General features: G+C 41.9%; 2 protein-coding genes across 2 annotated transcripts; both read right to left on the bottom strand.

The window, feature by feature from the left end:
* Positions 1-965: 965 nt before the first annotated feature.
* On the bottom strand, positions 966-8,709 carry LOC308368331 (aminopeptidase N-like; the record flags this gene model as incomplete). Its single annotated transcript, XM_080842494.1, has 20 exons — positions 966-1,118; positions 2,234-2,315; positions 2,424-2,564; positions 2,777-2,944; positions 3,133-3,243; positions 3,335-3,426; positions 3,628-3,775; positions 4,154-4,209; positions 4,301-4,434; positions 4,529-4,605; positions 4,695-4,867; positions 5,134-5,199; positions 5,326-5,391; positions 5,609-5,752; positions 5,910-6,023; positions 6,634-6,788; positions 7,009-7,135; positions 7,272-7,396; positions 7,695-7,837; positions 8,102-8,709. The coding sequence occupies 20 exons, from the start codon at positions 8,707-8,709 to the stop codon at positions 966-968; spliced, it is 2,883 nt and encodes a 960-aa protein (XP_080698620.1).
* Positions 8,710-12,400: 3,691 nt separating this feature from the next.
* On the bottom strand, positions 12,401-16,853 carry ap3s2 (adaptor related protein complex 3 subunit sigma 2). The gene is made up of 6 exons (XM_080841594.1): positions 16,725-16,853; positions 16,193-16,284; positions 15,351-15,462; positions 14,501-14,572; positions 13,686-13,793; positions 12,401-12,796 (listed from the first exon to the last, which is right to left on the bottom strand). Exons 1-6 carry the CDS (start codon positions 16,791-16,793, stop codon positions 12,671-12,673), a joined length of 579 nt encoding a protein of 192 aa, XP_080697720.1. The 5' UTR covers positions 16,794-16,853; the 3' UTR covers positions 12,401-12,670.
* Between the last annotated feature and the right edge of the window lie 830 nt (positions 16,854-17,683).

The raw sequence follows: 17,683 nt of genomic DNA, 5'->3' as shown, positions 1-17,683 counted from the left end.
GTTTCCACTCGCCCAAAATTCCCAGGAGAAGAGTCTCACAGCTGGTCACTTCTCCACTGAAGTACCAGGCACCAGTCCTCTTCCTATCCACACCTCAGTAATGGCTAATCCATTAACTAGACCATAGGCTGCTGGGTGAGAAAGCTCTGATAAAGGGCTGCATGCTGATAGTGGTTTATTATGATGCCACTCTGGCATGTTTATGCATGACACAGGGCCGGTGCTGATGGGAACCAGCCCCTTAGACCTCACGAGGGATACTGCCAGTGTCACAGCATGAGAGAGTACTTCACGAGGGATACTGCCAGTGTCACAGCATGAGAGAGAACATACTTCACGAGGGATACTGCCAGTGTCACAGCATGAGAGAGTACATACTTCACGAGGGATACTGCCAGTGTCACAGCACGAGAAAGAATATACTTCACGAGGGATACTGCCAGTGTCACAGCACGAGAGAGTACATACTTCACGAGGGATACTGCCAGTGTCACAGCACGAGAAAGTATATACTTCACGAGGGATACTGCCAGTGTCACAGCACAAGAGAGTACATACTTCAGGTACAAAAGGACATGGCTCGAAAGGTTATTCTGGAAGTCTCACAGTACCCCATTCAAAGAGTATGCACAGGGTATTTTATTCCGAGTCTCATAGTGTACTGTTCATGGATACACTGCAGGTATCTTTACAGCTGAACCACCTGAGCTCCATCTCAACAACATGAAGACGAATTGAATGAATAGACCCCAGAGTTCATAACATCAACAAGTTCATTTTATTAGAGATTATCTTTATCAATTGTGACAAAAATACACTTAAAAAGACAATCAGTTACATTTTTGAGAGGTCAATACCAATGTTGAAAGGCACTGCTAAGAAGAACAGGAGATAATAACTCTGAGATAATAAATAGAGGGAGAGAGGCCATCATAAGTCTTTAAAAAAAAAATGAAATAAAAAAATTATGGAGAAAACTCTTTCAGCCAATTCTGCACATTATCTCGGTTGTCCTTGAGCCATTTGATGTTGGCCTGTGTTCTCTCAATAGACTGCTCAACGGCCAGGGTGCCTGAGCCAAAGCCCACAGCTGCATTATCCACCTTGAACTGCTGGAGCTGTGAGGGGAAAGACAGGAGGAACAAATATAACGCTGTTACAACTGCTTTAGATACACATCAGTGCAAAACATGTCTTTGTGTGCCTACGTCCATCTCGCTCATGAGAGGTGTGAAAGGATTTTTATGAACTAAAGGTTAAAATAAGACAATACATCTGAGACTTTAACCTCTAACCTAGGAATCATCTGGACATTGACATTCCTACTGGACCTGCCACTTACTCTGAACAATTCACAGTGCTTACCCAGAACTCAAAGCCCTAAAGGTCAGTGAGATCTTAACCTGCAAGGCATTTCTTAGTGCACTGTCGGTCTAATCAAAGGGCCATCTGTCCTATATTGAGATGAAGGCATGGAAAAAACTTTGACATGTGATGACATTTCCTTTTTGGTGAAATCAGCTGGCCTGCCACCAGAGGGGGCAGTGTGGGAATTGTGCAATGACAATTGGTGAACTTTTTCTTCCGAGTATACACGGAACTTTAACAGTACAACACATTTTAAAAAGGAAACTATATTTAACTCAATTTGACCCTCCAGAAATGTTACTTTTGCTTCTTTTGGCAGGTTCAAAGTCTTAAATGTAATTGTAACTGTAACTCTTAATTGCACCATAAGGGGGAGCCAAAACCTCGGAGTAGGCCGTTGTAAGAAGCTGTGTGAGTTGCTATTGTCTGAGATTGGACCTTGGCAATTGTGTCTGCTTTTTGTTTCCCTACACAACCTGTCTGCCTTAAATCCTCAGTATATTTATATATAATTCATATATTTTAGGGCGGGATAGTGACAGGATAGTAAAGAGAAACAGAACATTAGGGTGAACTAGATTGGGAGTGGGATCTGGTAATGACCGCAAGCCTGACTCGAGCTTGGGTCCCTTTGGGAACCCGGGTCCATGCATGGTCAGGATGATACCGCTTCCGCCACAGCTACCCCCACATTTTCAGTATATTTTGGGTTTAAATCATCGCTATTGGTTAACCTATGACATCTGCTTGGTCTCTCTGATCTCCATATATATCCATCTTATATGCTAATGTTTTATGGCCTTGCTCAATTTTTAACTGCTGTACTTTAGGGAAGAAACAAAACAAAACAGAAGCAGGTGGTTACCTGTTTCAGATCAAATTCTGTAGAAAATCTCTTGGTCACACCATTGATTAGATTTGAGAAAGAGAAAGATCCACCTCCATACCTGAAATAAGACAAAAGCATTAAGCATAATCTTGTTACCAAAGTCTTGTTACCATAATCTTGTTACATTCTTTTGGTGCACTTTCATGTCAGCAAGACTTTTACTCACGAATTGAAAATGTACTCCCAGTTTGCTCTCATAAAGTCCCAGGCCAGAGGCTGGCCCACCACATTATTTGCAATGTAGACAATAGTAGAGGTGGCATCCTGCTTCCGAATTATGGTTGCATCCAAGGTGTACTCCAGATACCTATTCAATAAGCAATGCTCTATTAAAACACATTCAGAAAGCAAACTCATACTTAACATACATCTGCAATGTGTTGTCTGATAAATTAGAGGTCTTCTGCATAGATGGCAGAGAAGTTAATGGCTGTCTGTATACCAGCAGAATGACACTATAGGGAGGTGCATGTCACTTAAGGTCCTAGGACACAGGAAGTTACACAGGAAGTGACTCACCTGTTCAGGAGCCAGGGTTGTGAAGCACAGGCCAGCGCTGCCCTGAGTTTGTCCGCCTCTATGGCGATGGATGCGTTCTGAAACATCCGCATGCCATGGTCCCACTCAGCTACTCCACCGGCGCCAATGGCACTGCAGTAGACTACAGACCGTAGGTTGGGATGGATCCTGATGAGTGTCAAAGTTACAAAGAGGTTACCAAGTTTACCTAAGATCTTCTCAGCATGGATCGCTGCTGTGACAGATTACATTATGGTCTGGTGTACCAAGGCCCATGAAAGCTAGTTTGGCTTTCGCTACATGTTCCTGACCACAAAGCTAAAAACAAACAGAGGTAGAAGACCTGCAGGACTCACGGGTTGTTTTGTGGGTTGGCCATCCAGGCACTGTACCATGTCTTGATCAGTTGAGTACAGGCTGGCACTCCTGTGCTACAGGCCTTGCTCAGGGCATTCACCTGGTTGTACCTGCAGGAGCCAAACGACAGCAATCACAGTCACCTGTGCACTGAACAATTTTGGATGTTTTAAAGCACTGAATGATTGGCAGAAGACCTACTGATCAGTGTGCCCATCTGGTACTTTTGTCCAGTCTGCAGTCTCTGTCTTGTAGTAGTTAAAGAGGGGCTCCACTTGTATCTTCATATATGCCTAGATATGGGCAAAGCAGAACACCAGTCAACAATAGGTTCCATACCATCATACTTGGTCTCAGCATTCAGTGTTACAACACTGTTAAATAAGAAAAAGAATAGACTAGGTGTGTAATAAACCATTGAGCGTGTACACCTCTCTCTGTGACTGAGGGACTGCTTCAGCAGATCAGACTGGGCTTTGATGAGAGGGACTCACCTGCAGGAGCCCGTAGATCTCACTGCGATCAAACATCAGGTAGAAGAAGTCCAAGTTGTCCAGAGCAGACTCCCATGGCATGTACTCCCTCTCTTTGTTCAGATATTTGGTCATATCTAGAGCTAGTGTTGTTGGCACGTGTTTCGCTCTAGAAATATTAAAGAAAATTAATAAATTATATTCACAGACCGATTTATTTATCCCCCAAGGAAAATGTCAGTGTTGTAGTGTTGTTGTGTTGTAGCAGCAATTCACGTACTACAAAAAAAACACACACAATGGGGTAGGTAAAAAGAGAGGATACATATTATACAACTACTGCTCTATTCGATTTAAAGAATGAAATAATACAAACATATATTGTAAATATAATAGTTTCACATCTATTCATTTAGGCACATACAGTAAGTACCCATAATTACACACACACATACACATACACACACACACACACACACACACACACATACACACACACACACACACACACACACACACACCTTTGCTGTATCACTACACCGCTTACCTTGCTAGATTAAAAGCATCATCGATAAGTTGGGCCCTGTTGATCACGGGAATTACCTGGACAAGAAGCAGATGAGATGTTGCTATTTCTGCAGTTGACTCAGACAGTTTCTGGTTCTATCCAGCTTTTTAAGCTATAACCACTTACTTCGTGAGCAGTTGTGAGCTGAGTTTGAAGCTTGGCATAGTTTGCGGTGTCATATTTGACTCTGTAGAATCCTGCCACATTGAGGTTGGCCAGCAACCACTGATCGCCAGTCACCGTCATGTTCACATTCGTGTCTAGACAAGACATGAAAAATCTTTCTATTATTCATCCATTTTTAAAACTGTAGTCCATGTCATTGGCCTCTGTATTTGTGAATATGGTGAATACCTGTTTTTTCAAGCAGCCAAAAATCGTGTCCTACAACAGTTCCCTTCTGCCATGTAATGGGCACATACCATACATAGCTATAAGAGAAAAGAGACATAGTCACAAAACAAAGATCTTTGAAACAAGGTTGGAGTTCATCCATGTGGTCAACCACTGAAACACATACTTAAATTCAGATGGCCTGTTAACTACAGAGTCTGGGTCCAGCAGGAAGTGTTGCTGGGATACAGTTCCGGTGGTAGTATCAATGGAAACCACAGGAAAACCCATCTGGAGGACCCAGCGGTTCATGATGTCATGGACACTGGTTGGCAATTTGGTTCCAGTCTTGTTAACAGCCTGCAGAACAAACATCCTTCAGTGTGACAGTAAGAGGAACCGGAGCTGTTAATGTATTGTCTCCACATAAAACATTACAGAAGCAGGAACAGGTGAGCTTCCTCACGAAAGCCTAAGGGGGTGAAGACTTCTCTGTTTGAACAATTAAATGAATGTGTTTCCCAACACCACAGAAATGACAAGAATTCACAGAAGCATCACCAGATTAAACAGTCTTCAAGGCACCAGAAAATCCGAATCGAGATTGCAAATAGCACAGTGCTTACCATTTGCAAGTGGTCCCACAGATCGGTGTAGACAGTATTACTGAAGGCAAACTGGTTGAGGTATGTCTGTGGAAAGAAGCAGATAGAAGAAAGCGCCTTCAGAGAGCTCAGGCATGTGTAGCAACAGAATGATGTACACGCTAACAGCAACATTGCAATCCACAGCCATTTTGAATATTAACTGATACCTACACTGAGTCCCATCACAAAGACCGGCTCAGAAAGGAAGTTGGATAGCATTCTTAGAACAGAAGCCCCCTGTAAAACACAAACACATAACACACAATGTAGCATATCATCAGTGCGGTCAGAGTCCTTCCTCCCAGTTGAGACATAAGGAATAGGGATAGTACTTTGCTGTATGAGGTGTATGTGTGAGTGTGTGAGAAGGGGGGGGGGGGGGGATTGTGTTTAACGAGAATGAAGATCTTTCTGTGTTTATGCATGTGAATGTGTGTGTGGTGTGTGTGATTACCTTGCTGTAGGAGATGGCATCAAAGAGCTCACTGATCTGCTCAGGCCTCTGGATTTCATCCTCTTTGGAGGATAGGGGATGAGAGGAGGCCAGCGCGTCCACTGCAAACACTCTGTGTATGTCGCCCAGGACAATCAGGTCTTTCTGAAGAGGGAAAGGGACACATTGAGGCAACACACACTTTCATACCAAAACACAAGTATTGTTATGAATTGGTGTAAATTATGCGTTATGAATTTAAAATGTTCCTAAGAGCTGACAGATACTCATAAGTGAGGTCTGGCTTCAGATGAGTACGTACAATGCCCCATGTTGGTTCAGCATCGTCCGCACCAAGATACTCCACATAGGATGCAAAGCCTTCGTTCAACCACAGGTCATTCCACCACTTCAGTGTCACAAGGTTTCCAAACCACTGCAAGTTTATAAGAGAGAAACAGTTGCTGTTGTTGTGAGTATGGCATGTGTGTGTGTGTGTGTGTGTGTGTGTGTGTGTGTGTGAGTGTGTGTGTGTGTGTGTGTGTGTGTGTCAGTGTGTGTGTGTGTGTGTATGTGTACGCGTGTGCATTCGCGTGTACGTGTGTCCATGCCCGTGCCCGTGCCCCTGCCCCTGCCCCTGCCCCTGCCCCTGCCCCTGCCCCTGCCCCTGCCCCTGCCCCTGCCCCTGCCCCTGCCTGTGTCCATGCCCCTGCCCCTGCCCCTGCCTGTGTCCATGCCCCTGCCCCTGGCCCTGCCTGTGTCCATGCCCCTGCCCCTGCCCCTGCCTGTGTCCATGCCCAAGTCCATGTCTATGTTCGTGTGTGAGTGAGCTGTCTTTTCTGAATCTTTGTTTGTAAACTTTTATTGTGCTCTTTTATATGTTCTTTTACAATGCACTGTACTGTTTTAATCTGTTTTAATGGTCTTGTATCAGTTTATATGTAAAGCAGTTTTGGATTACCAATTTATATGAATAGTGCTGTATAAATAAATTTGCCTTGCCTGCCATGCCTAAAGTATGCCAGACTGAAGAATAAGCAATATACCATGTGAGCAAGCTCGTGTGCTATGATGGTGGCGATCCTCTCCTTGTTGCCATTGGAGGATACGTCTGGGTCGTATAGCAATGCTGTCTCCCTGTAAGTAATCAGGCCCCAGTTCTCCATGGCTCCGGCGTTAAAGTCAGGCAGGGCTATCTGGTCTTGGAGGACAACATTTAACAAGAGGTAAGAGTGCTGATGACAAAGGGACATGCCTGAATACTGCATTTTGAGAGTTTACTTCATGAGAGGCTCTTAACACTGAATACTTATTTTAATTAATGTAATGTTAAGGTAAATGTTATAATTAAATGTAATCTAAAAGTAAGTACGTACAAGTATATATACGTATAATTGCTCAACTGTTTGATGAATTCTTACCTGACTTTGGCAGTGGGTAGGAAGCATTGTAATACTGCTCAAAGAATCTCAGAATGGGTCCCGTCACATTAAGAGCATACTCTCCCTGGCCTGCTTCAATGGCCTTTCTGCGCGCAAAGATACGAATCTGAAAGAGGACGGAGTTCAGTCAGAACCTAGGGACACTGCTCACAGGTGAAACTACACAGTAACATGAACTCTGGAAACACACTAAACTGGCAATATTTTAAAAACATGCAGAATATTAATGTAGGTAAAATTACCGAAACGTCTCCTTCCATCTTATCAATGGAAATAAAGTCACTGACAATGAATGCCAGCAGATAAGTTGACATTTTTGGTGTTGGGGCAAATTTGGTCGTGATAAAGTCCGAGCCAGTAACGGTCTCTGAAAAATGTAACAAAAAACATTTTATTTGCATTTTTAAGCATATCTAGCTCATCGTATGTAACTATTAAAAGTCACAGCCTGAAATACTGTATGTGTTTAGTTGAATACAAAAGGACTGAGGATGCACCAATTGAGGTTTCGTGCATAAATAATCAAACTGTGTATAACACCTCCTTTGTCTGAGTTTTGGTCCTTATCAGACCTAAAGATTAACTTTGGACAGCGTCACTCTGACTGACACTCAGGGACATGTGTTTTAATACACAAAGCTAGTGGTTTATATGTCAACACTAACCAATGTCCTTCCCGTTGGACAAGGCAACTGTGTTCAGTGGGTGGATGATAGTGATGTGGAAGATGGCTTTCATGGCAGGCTCATCAAAGCAGGGGAACGCTTTCCTTGCGTCGGTGGGCTGCATCTGAGTCGTAGCCACCACTCTGATCAGTACAGAAAAAAAATTATAGGGTAAATGTTCACTTTACAGCTTCACAGCCAAGTTTCAGATACACTCTATGCAATGATATACAGAGTAATGGTGAAATATTCACAAGAGATTAAACATTTCTCATGGTTAAATGTGCACGGACCAGTCACGTAAAGACATGGAATAAACAGACACAAAAAATGTATCCACATATGCATGCAAATTAAACTGAGGTCGTCTGTGAGGTGCACTTTAATAGCTTTAATTCTGAACTCACTTGTCCACGCCATCCTCTTTATACACACTCCTGTAGAAGCCACCCAGGTCATCAGCCAGCTCCCCAGTGAACTCAGTGCGCAGCACATAGCTCTGGCCAGCTTTCAAATTCTCCTTCAACCTAACCACCAGGTACTGAGTCCGCACCTCGAGCCAGGACTCTGTGATGGCCGGAGGCGTCGAGCCCTCAAGGCCGGAAAGTGTGGCCAGAAAGCCACTGGTTTCGGTGAGGTTGAGCTTGTTCGAGTGGATGAGGATGAGGTCTGTGTCCTTCACGCACCTAAAGGTGACGTCTGAGGAGCCGGTGAAGATGTACAGACCCTCAGCGTTCTCCGTCAGATAAGGCCTCAGGGTCACCTCGTAGCTGACGGGCAGCAGGGAGTCCGGCAGCCGGTACTTGTCCCATGGCTCGTTGGACGGTGGGGTGGTGGCCGGCACCCCAGTGGTGCTGGTGGTGGTGGTAGGCTTCCCTGTGGGACTCACCTCTACGTTCTTGGCCTTCTCCTGGCTGTAGACCACTGACAGGGCAATGATGGTGGCCACGGCGCCCGCGCCCAGCACGATGCCCACCACCCCGATGGCTTTGCTGATGAAGAACCCTTTGCCCATGGTTTACTGCTGAAACCAGAACTAACAAGAAGAACCAACGAGCCTCCACTCACTTTTTAATGCAGGACATTACTGGAATCCCTCCCACCAAATCTAATGGCTAAGCCATTAACATAGGGGGTGTTAACCTTGGTGTACAAGAGAGGATTTCAGCTCTATCTCGTACAGGTCAATGATTCCAAAGCAATTACCAAACAATAGTTAAAGGACAATGCTCTTGGTACCATGACACAGCACTCTTTAAAACAAAAAACATATTTGAAGTATGATGATCAAAACTATAAGGATGAAAAGAAAACTCTCATGTACCACAGGGAAACCTGTATTGTTTCATTCTCCACTAATCTTCCAGTAATCACTGTAATTTAGTTTGTAACCAAACCATTTATAACCAAACCATTCCTTGGTGCTGAGGAAACATGAATTTGTGTTTTAATATTAAACTGAAAAAAACAACAACAGTGTTCTCTGGGTGTGTACTTAGTAGGTATATCATCTATATGATTATGTGCATAGAACCATAGGGGTCAAGGACATCACACAAGGCAAGACCAAAGTTTGCCTTGACGAAGACCTAGTGCTTGTGGAGGACTATTTCTGCCGATGTGGAAATGAGAAAGCTTTGCTTCTATTGGAGTTCTTTCCGTTATGTTTAAAATCATGGGTACGTCCCAGTGAAGTATCAACCAATATTTAGATGTTTACATTGAAGTGTGAACCTGCGCCTCCCTGAGAGATCTGCAGTAACCCTAGATTTGAAGAAGTAGATATTATCCTGTAATATACAGTATATGTAATTTCAATATTTTAAGCATATTATTTTCAGAGTCCTTAAGGTCATTAGGTACATTAAAATAATACTGGCTTGTTATTTGACTAAATTGGCCCCATTAAGTACAAAGAACTGTTTCTCTTTTTCTCTCATATGCAATTTATGCAGAGTTGTCTCTTGTTGCCTCAATTGTTATCTGAGAATCCTTTGATCCCGACTCCTAAAGTGTTGACACAGCCAGAAGCGGAGATCCCATTTCTTTGTAGGGGGGGACAATACATGGTAACATTTCAGAGAGTAATTCCTGGGGGGGGGACATGAAAAAGTGGCTGTCTGGCCCTATTGCCCTGTCTCTCTGTATGCTTTCTTTGAACTGCGTTTGGTACCTTGCAGGACTAGACAGCTGGCTAACACAGCTAAGCTTCAAAGATGATGAATTTCAAGTCTTTTTTTCTCTGCACTGCTGAATCCTGGGTGTGTTCCAAGTGCTTCGTTACTGCACTTTACTGGAATATTTCTCACTTTACTAGAAAAAAGATTGCCCACTTTACTGGAATAAAGACAGGTTGCTGCATCAACCACAAAAGAAACTCCCTTTTTCTTACAAACACAGATTGCTACATCATCCACAAAAGAAGCTTCCTTTTTTCCAAAAAAGCGCTGGCGGGCCAGAATTGGTCCGGGGGCTGGCTGCTGACGACTGATGGTGTAGGCTACTGGGCTGATTGACTGAAACAGGGAGCTGACAGTAGCCCCGCCTGTTGTAAATAGCATGTGAACCAAAACACTTTGAGGAATAGGCGATCATGATTTTTCAACACTTAAAAAACACATTGTTTTATGCTTATAATTAGCACCGCTTGTGTTGTCTGGCTTTTATTTCATATTACTATATTATTCAAAATGATGTATTTGTGTTTACAATGATTGTTGAGGGGGGGGGGGGGGGGCAACTTTATAGTAGGGGGGGACACGTCCCTCCTGTCCCCCCCGGGATCTCCGCCTATGGACACAGCAGCATCCCTACACCAACAGTGTGTGAGTTCTTTTTGTCACTCCCCCCAAGAACTACCCACTTCCAGTTCTCACCACAGAGTCCCCTTAGAGTAAGGATTAGATTAGATAGGCTTAGATTAAACCTAATTTTCCATAGATGCACAGTTGCAATGCATGTGTAGCTGTGGAACCACACACTCCACTGAAAGGAGCACTGCCTATTACACATGCCTAATGAAGAACAACAACAGTCCTGTTCCACTCAGGGCACAGGAAGCACGTGTTCCAGACAGACCTGAAAAGACCTTAGACAGGGACATTGTGGACACACAGAAGAGGGGGGAACAATGTAATATAAAACTGTCCAATATGATTTAACTGCTTCAGTCCATGAGGAGAGTCAATAAAAAAACTCTCTTTACAGCTCGACTTGTAAAAACTCAAGGCTTGATCCAGCGATTGTTGCACTATCTGGACACTTCGATAATCATTACATTCATGTACACGATAAAATGGGATATGAGAGATAAGGACGTACGTTGCATAAAATATCAAAAGCCTCCAATCGTCTTGAAAATCATGGCAATGCTCCTTGGCGTGAAGAGTTCTTCCTTCATACTTTTATAAATGCTCATAAGAATACAGAACAGGCAGGTTATCATCATTGCGAGACTTCATCAAAACAGGGAGGAGGTGAACACCCTGAGCCTCAAGGTGAGGATGACGGTACTTTGAAAAAAAGATATAGGCTCTACGCCCACCCATTCTGGTCACACTTTGTGACATGGAAACACAGCATAAATGATTTTATGAGTTCCCGTCATTGCGACTCCGCAGATTCCATGCGATAATGTCTGCCCTTTGACTGCTGTGCATCTTTCCATCAACACCATTATCAGATTTCAAGATATGTAACAGAAAGATCTGAGCCTGATAAATCATTTGCAAAGTCTGTGATGGGTTTGAAGTGAGGTGACCGCCAACAGTATTATTTAAACTCCAAATTAACTTTGAATCTGTTCAATTTCACATTTGTACATCCGTTTTACTTTTTATAACACCAATTTATGTGCATATTATGCTAGAGGTCAAAGAAACCAATTGACAACACAGCCAGTGATATCTTAGGAAAAAGGTTGCGTCAAATTATCAGCTATGCTGTTAAAATGATTGTGCTTTGAGATTGCGTCGCCAGGTTAAAGGGGAAAAGGCTGGATTTCTGAGGCATTTTGGACAGCAGAGAAAAGTGGTTGTTGTAGGAAAGAGCTACTCCCTCTGCCCTGTACTTTTGTATCTTTGCAGGCCGTTTACATGCACAAAAATACTACATAACACACTAATAAAAATGGAAAACCCGGAAAAGCACAACAGGTCTTCTTTAAAATGTGGCTATACAGCACTAACTCCCTGGATAGTCAGCTTCAAGGCGGCCACATGAATGCCTTGGATCCCTGCTCAGCCCAAAGAGATTTTGCAACGTTTTCACAACATGCCTTCTCTGAATGCCAAGGGTAGCCTGCCTCACAACTTCCTTTTTTTCAGCCCTGTTCCATGGGGGAACTTATGCTAAGTACACTAAAGAGCACTAGTACTGGATATTAAATAGTGCAAGACAGCTTTTCACATTGAACAGAAGCAAGATGTTTGAGGACAGATGTCTGTTTTGACACTAAGCTATTCCCATGGAGAAGAACGCACCAAAAATATTTGTATCTCTCCTGTTTACACATTTTTGGAGAATATTGCCATAAACCAACAACACATATACACATTTGATAAATATGTTTTAATGAGAGGACATGTGCCATCTACAAAGCATACAAGAAGAGCTTCAGCTGTGGTGGGTCCTAAAAATACTCAAAACTACACATTTTATTTAAGTTTCCTTCAACCTTTCCTTTATCCTTTACCATTATCCTCTGTTTTGGAATGTTTGAAATGCTTAGGGTATCCCTATACAAATAATAAATAAATATATGTGACATTGCAAGCTTTAGCATGACCTACTGAAAAGGGCCACAAGTGGAACAGGGATGAAACCTATGTGAAACATTTGGTACAGTATCACACAAATCGAATGTAAGAAGAATCCATACCTCAGTCTCACCTTTGACACATACAGAGGAAAACAGACTCACAATGTCTTATTAACATTCATTGTAACATAATTTAAAATACAAACGGGCATCTTGATCAGAATGGGGAGAGGCTAGGGACTTTAATGTTGATGTCGCCAATGTTGATGTTGCGAGGCATTTCTGGAAGGTTCATATTTTTTACCGCTGACACAGCGCGGGCAGGGGCCGCCGACAATCCACCCTGGTACAGAGAAGAAAAAAAACCCTCTGTAAACCTGTAAAGCTACAATAACATTACACAACCCTACTTAGGATAAACAATAAAAAATACTGACAAAATACCAGTACAAATTATATTTTACAAAACTCTTAATGTTTTATTTACATTAGGTTCCTGTACTGCCTATAAAACACATGAACACATTTGTAGTTTCATATTAATTAATTGATTTTGAGAGAGAGAGGGCTGTAGCTCTCACAGGTCATTCTTGTGAGCACTGGTATATTATGTTCATCATTGGTTAGATCCAAGGACTAGTTAGTTACTTACTGCTCAGTGCCTCTGACAGCTTGCACTGACCACTGGTTATTACCAAAAGGAGGAGCTCCAGAGACGGTTCAGTAGTGTCTGACCCGCCAGTGCCATCATCATCCATAAACAGACACTGATCATTTCACTTCCTGAAACTGGTCAGGGGCCATACTGGGGCATTGGCACTTGCCATAGAAAAACACCCTGAGTGTGCCTATTTTATCTATTTGAACTGGTGTAGTGTATGGTTATGCTCCATTATATATGTTACTGTAAATGTGGAGTCACTCGTCATGTCTGAGCATAGTTTCTTCACATTACAGACAGGAATTGGCAAATTATATCTGTGTGATATCTGTGCGAAAACAATTCAGAGTCTTAAGTTTGTGACAGGGGATTATCTCTAGAGGGGCAGGACTAAAAAATTGTGAAAGCTTAAGGCTACAAATAGCATGTTTACACATTTATATAATTACAAAACAACACTGACTGTTGTTTCTATGTTATATTGACTTAGCCAAGGCAGAAATTGATCTTGACATTCAACAGTGCAGACAGGGTCATGGGGTATAGGGTCCCAGTCTGTCCAGAAACTCACCTCAGACTTCTCCATTCTGTTCTGCATCTCCACCTGGGCAACAATCTCATTCATGTTGGTTTCCAGCACCATCCCTCCCATGACAACCTCCTGTAGGATGCAATGGACCTGAGGAAGAGACGGATACAAACATACGTATAGCATCGTACATGTAAATATATGCACAAAATAAGAGTAAAGATGGTAAGACTAGAATGGAGTGGGACATTTTTAAAGGGGCATTAGCTTAGCATTAATATAAAGCATTGACATAAGCCATTACTGTTCTCTAAGTTGGTGGTTCTTGATACACTTTAATAACTGACAAACCAGATAAACAGTTGGCTATTTGAATATATCGTTTAAGTGAGTACAGAACATTTGAATACTTCTGCATCATCCATTGAGCAGACGACATGTTATCTTATCATCAGAGTCATAAAAATGTAATAAAAAAAGAGTGTGAAATGAGACAAAAAAAAGACACCCGTCTGCACTGCTCCAGTGTCATATTACTGCGCATCTGTTAATAATTACCTCTGCATTAACGTTTCGTTAAGATATCAAATTTAGGCACCAAAAATGGGCGTGGGATTGAGCAAAAGTGTGCTTGCTATTGCTTCGCAATGCTCTGTGTTTGAGCAATCACACTGATACATACAACTCAAAAAGACCAATAGTCTGCTTGAGCAATCACACTTATAAGAAAACTTAAGAAGATCAAAAGCATACACAATGCTGTGAACAATCACACTAAATGAAGCTGAGTGTAGTCCAACTGTGAATTCTCTCCTTGTTCTGCATCACAGACCTACAGTGATGTGACACAAACCCACCTTATCCATGTGAAAGATTAGATCCAGTTCACAGACATTCTCAAAGCATTTATCCAGGGTTTCCACAAAGACCTGTTATAAACAGAGTGATAGGAAAGCTATTAAGTCAGGGTAATCACAAAAAAGTAACTATAACCCACACAAATATAAACGCCAACCATGGCCTGGCATGAGGTCATACAAAAGCAGACACTTAGACCTGAGGGTAGTGATGCACTTCTCATGTGATGATAGCCTACTTCCCATTGGCTAGGTTTCCAAACATTTTACACAGGCTAGCAGAGCTTTAGTCATTACCCCTGATACCCCTGTCCCAATAGTTACTACAATACAATGCTAGTAAAGCTAAGAAACTAAAAGGTCAATTAATACAGTTTCATGTGAATAAACAACCTTTTTTAAGTTCACATGTTAGCCCAAATTTTAACTTTGTCCTTGAGGGTCATTGAGCGGATAAAATGTCTTTTAGGTTATTTCATGTTATTGGTTTGAAAGTATCACGCACATAAGACGTGCAGGATAATCAAAGTCATTCAGCATTGAATAAAAGCTATTTACACTATAAACACACCACCAAAACCTTTGGTTGTACACATGTATTAATTTGTTCGTCGCATGTATCCAATGTTGTTCACAGTGTATTTAAACAGTCTGCATGGGGAATTACACCATGTTCATGGTTGTAGTGTCTTGGACCAGTTATTGGATACAACCCTGATAGCTGCTCCACCTCAAGGTCTGTAGTCTTAACTTCAGTAGAGGCCAGGGATGTAAACACAAAACACAAATTGTACTGAGTGTGCAAAACGGACCCATAGAAACGCCATGATAACTTCAAAGTCAGGCTTACCTGAATAAGATCTAAAATTCCCAACTCGCTTTCAGAGGAGTCCACACAGAACACGAAGTAAAGAGTGGCGTAATGCCTGTAAATCAGCTTGTAGTCCGAACCTCCTATTAAACTACAAGAGAGAATGATGGAAGGCAGTGAGTCACAACACGCGCAGGAACAAAGCAGTTGTCATCCCAAGAACAAGGTTTACTATGCAACTTAATCAAACATCTAGTCTGATCTGTCATTAACTCTTGCAAGCCCTGTCAGTTGTCCGGTGTAATGAATCTAATGGGCTTCATTTGAACTCGGGATGAGCGTCGACATGTGACCACAGCATTCGTAATTTTACCTTATTTCACAGCATATGTGACAATGATTCTACAAATTATAAAACGTACAGGTTCATTTCAGTGTGGTGAAGATGTGATCTTTGTTCATGGACATGCTGATTAGAAATGCAGAATGTGATCTTAAGGATATGTAGTCAAAACGAAGCGTAGGGTACACTTGAGAGAGAGAGAGGGATGTTCAAATTTAATCATTTAACCCACTTGCCTCAAGTTAACAGCCTACCCGCTCAGTAGACTTTCAGTGTTTAAATTAAGTAATTTACTTCTGCACCGTTTGGCGAATCAGTAGTTACAGCTGATTGGAGTAAGGCAAACCACGTAACACTGCGTTGAGGTGGTCCCCAGTTGAAATGAACTCCTGTAGATCCGTAACACCGGGAAACGCTTAAGCTTAAATGTGAGTTACTTCATAAAAACTGCACTTTTAACTCACAGGTCTAACGTTATCTTAGTCAATGAGTCACTTACAACACCAATGGGACTGAAATGATGAGTGACTTAAATTACCTTCCACCCTCTAAGAAATTGCAGACATTGTCATCCCTCTTTGACACCAGATGAAAAGTCTCTCTGATGATTTGTTGTTGCATATCTTCAGCCTATTGAAGAGAGATGATGAATGTACATAAAGTTGCCAGCTTTCGTTGTATAATGCAGTTATCTTTAGCTAATAGTTAGAAACCCAATTCAGAGATGCAGGGGTATTTACAATTACAGAAGGAAAAGCAAAATGTCGACTTAAGCTGGCTAACTAACGTTAGCTAGCTCAGCTAACAGACAGCTATATAGTATATACTAAAACAAAATGAGAGTACATTTTGACTTCGAAAGATGACTGTACGATAATTTCAGCTTTGAATTGACTGAATATGAAAAGAACAGGCTGGGAGAATACTAGGGCTGAGTTAGCTTGATAAGGTATCATCTGACTAACTCAAATATCGCTAGCTAGCTAGATAGCTGGCTCACGTTAGTTGCAAAGCCCACACAGATTCTGCTGGAGTTTTTTGTTATCGATATCAATCGTTAATGGACTTACGAAGTATTGATAAAATCGGATGAGGCGTGGTTTTCCATGGTTGTTGAAAATCAAGATAGCCTTAATCATCTTCTCTCTCTTTCGAGGAAGATTTCATGAACAGAAATATAAACAGTAGAGCCGTCAGGTGATGGTGTACCATTGAGTGGCTGTCTGAGATGAAGGACCCTAGCCAATGTGTTATCTAACATTTCGCCTGAAACATCACTTTGTGAGCTGAATCGGTCGATTGTGGACCATAGTAGAATTGAACACATGAGGGCCCAAAATGAATTATTGATATTGACAGTACAATATTTTTTAACCATTGTCATTCTTGAAAATGGTCTAATCTCTCGAATCTTAATCCGCCGGGAACACACTCATGACATCTGGTGGAGAAGCAGTTTTAGTGCAGTCAAACGAAAAATACAATCCAGTCCCTCCAGGATATTACGGAAATAAGAGAAAATTCCATAGTATGAATTTGTGAAGATTTATTATTAGTTGTGAAAAGTCCCGAAACTGTTGGTATGTGGACGAATAACATATAGCATGGAACGTCTCTCGTCAAATCAGAAACAGCTAAATTACGCGATAAAACCCAATTGTTTTATGCAAAATAATGTATTGCACGCTGACTAAACCCTGTCTGTTAGTTGCGAAGGTGTTGAATGGCTATTAGCTCATTGCAACTTTTTTTTTTTAATGAAATGCAGATGTCCCTAAATATGAATTTGTTTTCAGAAACAAACCGTCCAAGGTAGACATAAGCATCTGAGCCTTGGTGTCTTGGTATAACATCAACGATCGGTTGTATATTTTTGGATATGTGTGTGTATGTATATTATTTATTTGTATCTTTTTGCTTTTCCCATCGTACCGCTGTATAAACTGTATTAAAATGTTCGGAAGCAATATCCCATTGCAATTCTCCCGCAGAAAGAAGCATTATTAACTACCGCGGAAAACTCTTAAAC

This window comes from Sprattus sprattus (genome assembly GCF_963457725.1).
Source record: "Sprattus sprattus genome assembly, chromosome: 7".
Lineage (NCBI taxonomy): Eukaryota > Metazoa > Chordata > Actinopteri > Clupeiformes > Clupeidae > Sprattus > Sprattus sprattus.
Note: the sequence above shows the minus strand (reverse complement) of the source record. Positions and strands in the feature narration are given on the sequence as shown.

Bases quoted from the DNA above. Each gene is read 5' to 3' on its own strand.
- ap3s2 (XM_080841594.1), bottom strand. From the start codon at position 16,793: ATGATTAAGGCTATCTTGATTTTCAACAACCATGGAAAACCACGCCTC. The intron at 16,285-16,724 runs GTAAGTCCATTA...TCTCTTCAATAG, and splicing joins TCCGATTTTATCAATACTTC to GCTGAAGATATGCAACAACA. The intron at 13,794-14,500 runs GTGGGTTTGTGT...TCTCTTCCTCAG, and splicing joins TAATCTTTCACATGGATAAG to GTCCATTGCATCCTACAGGA.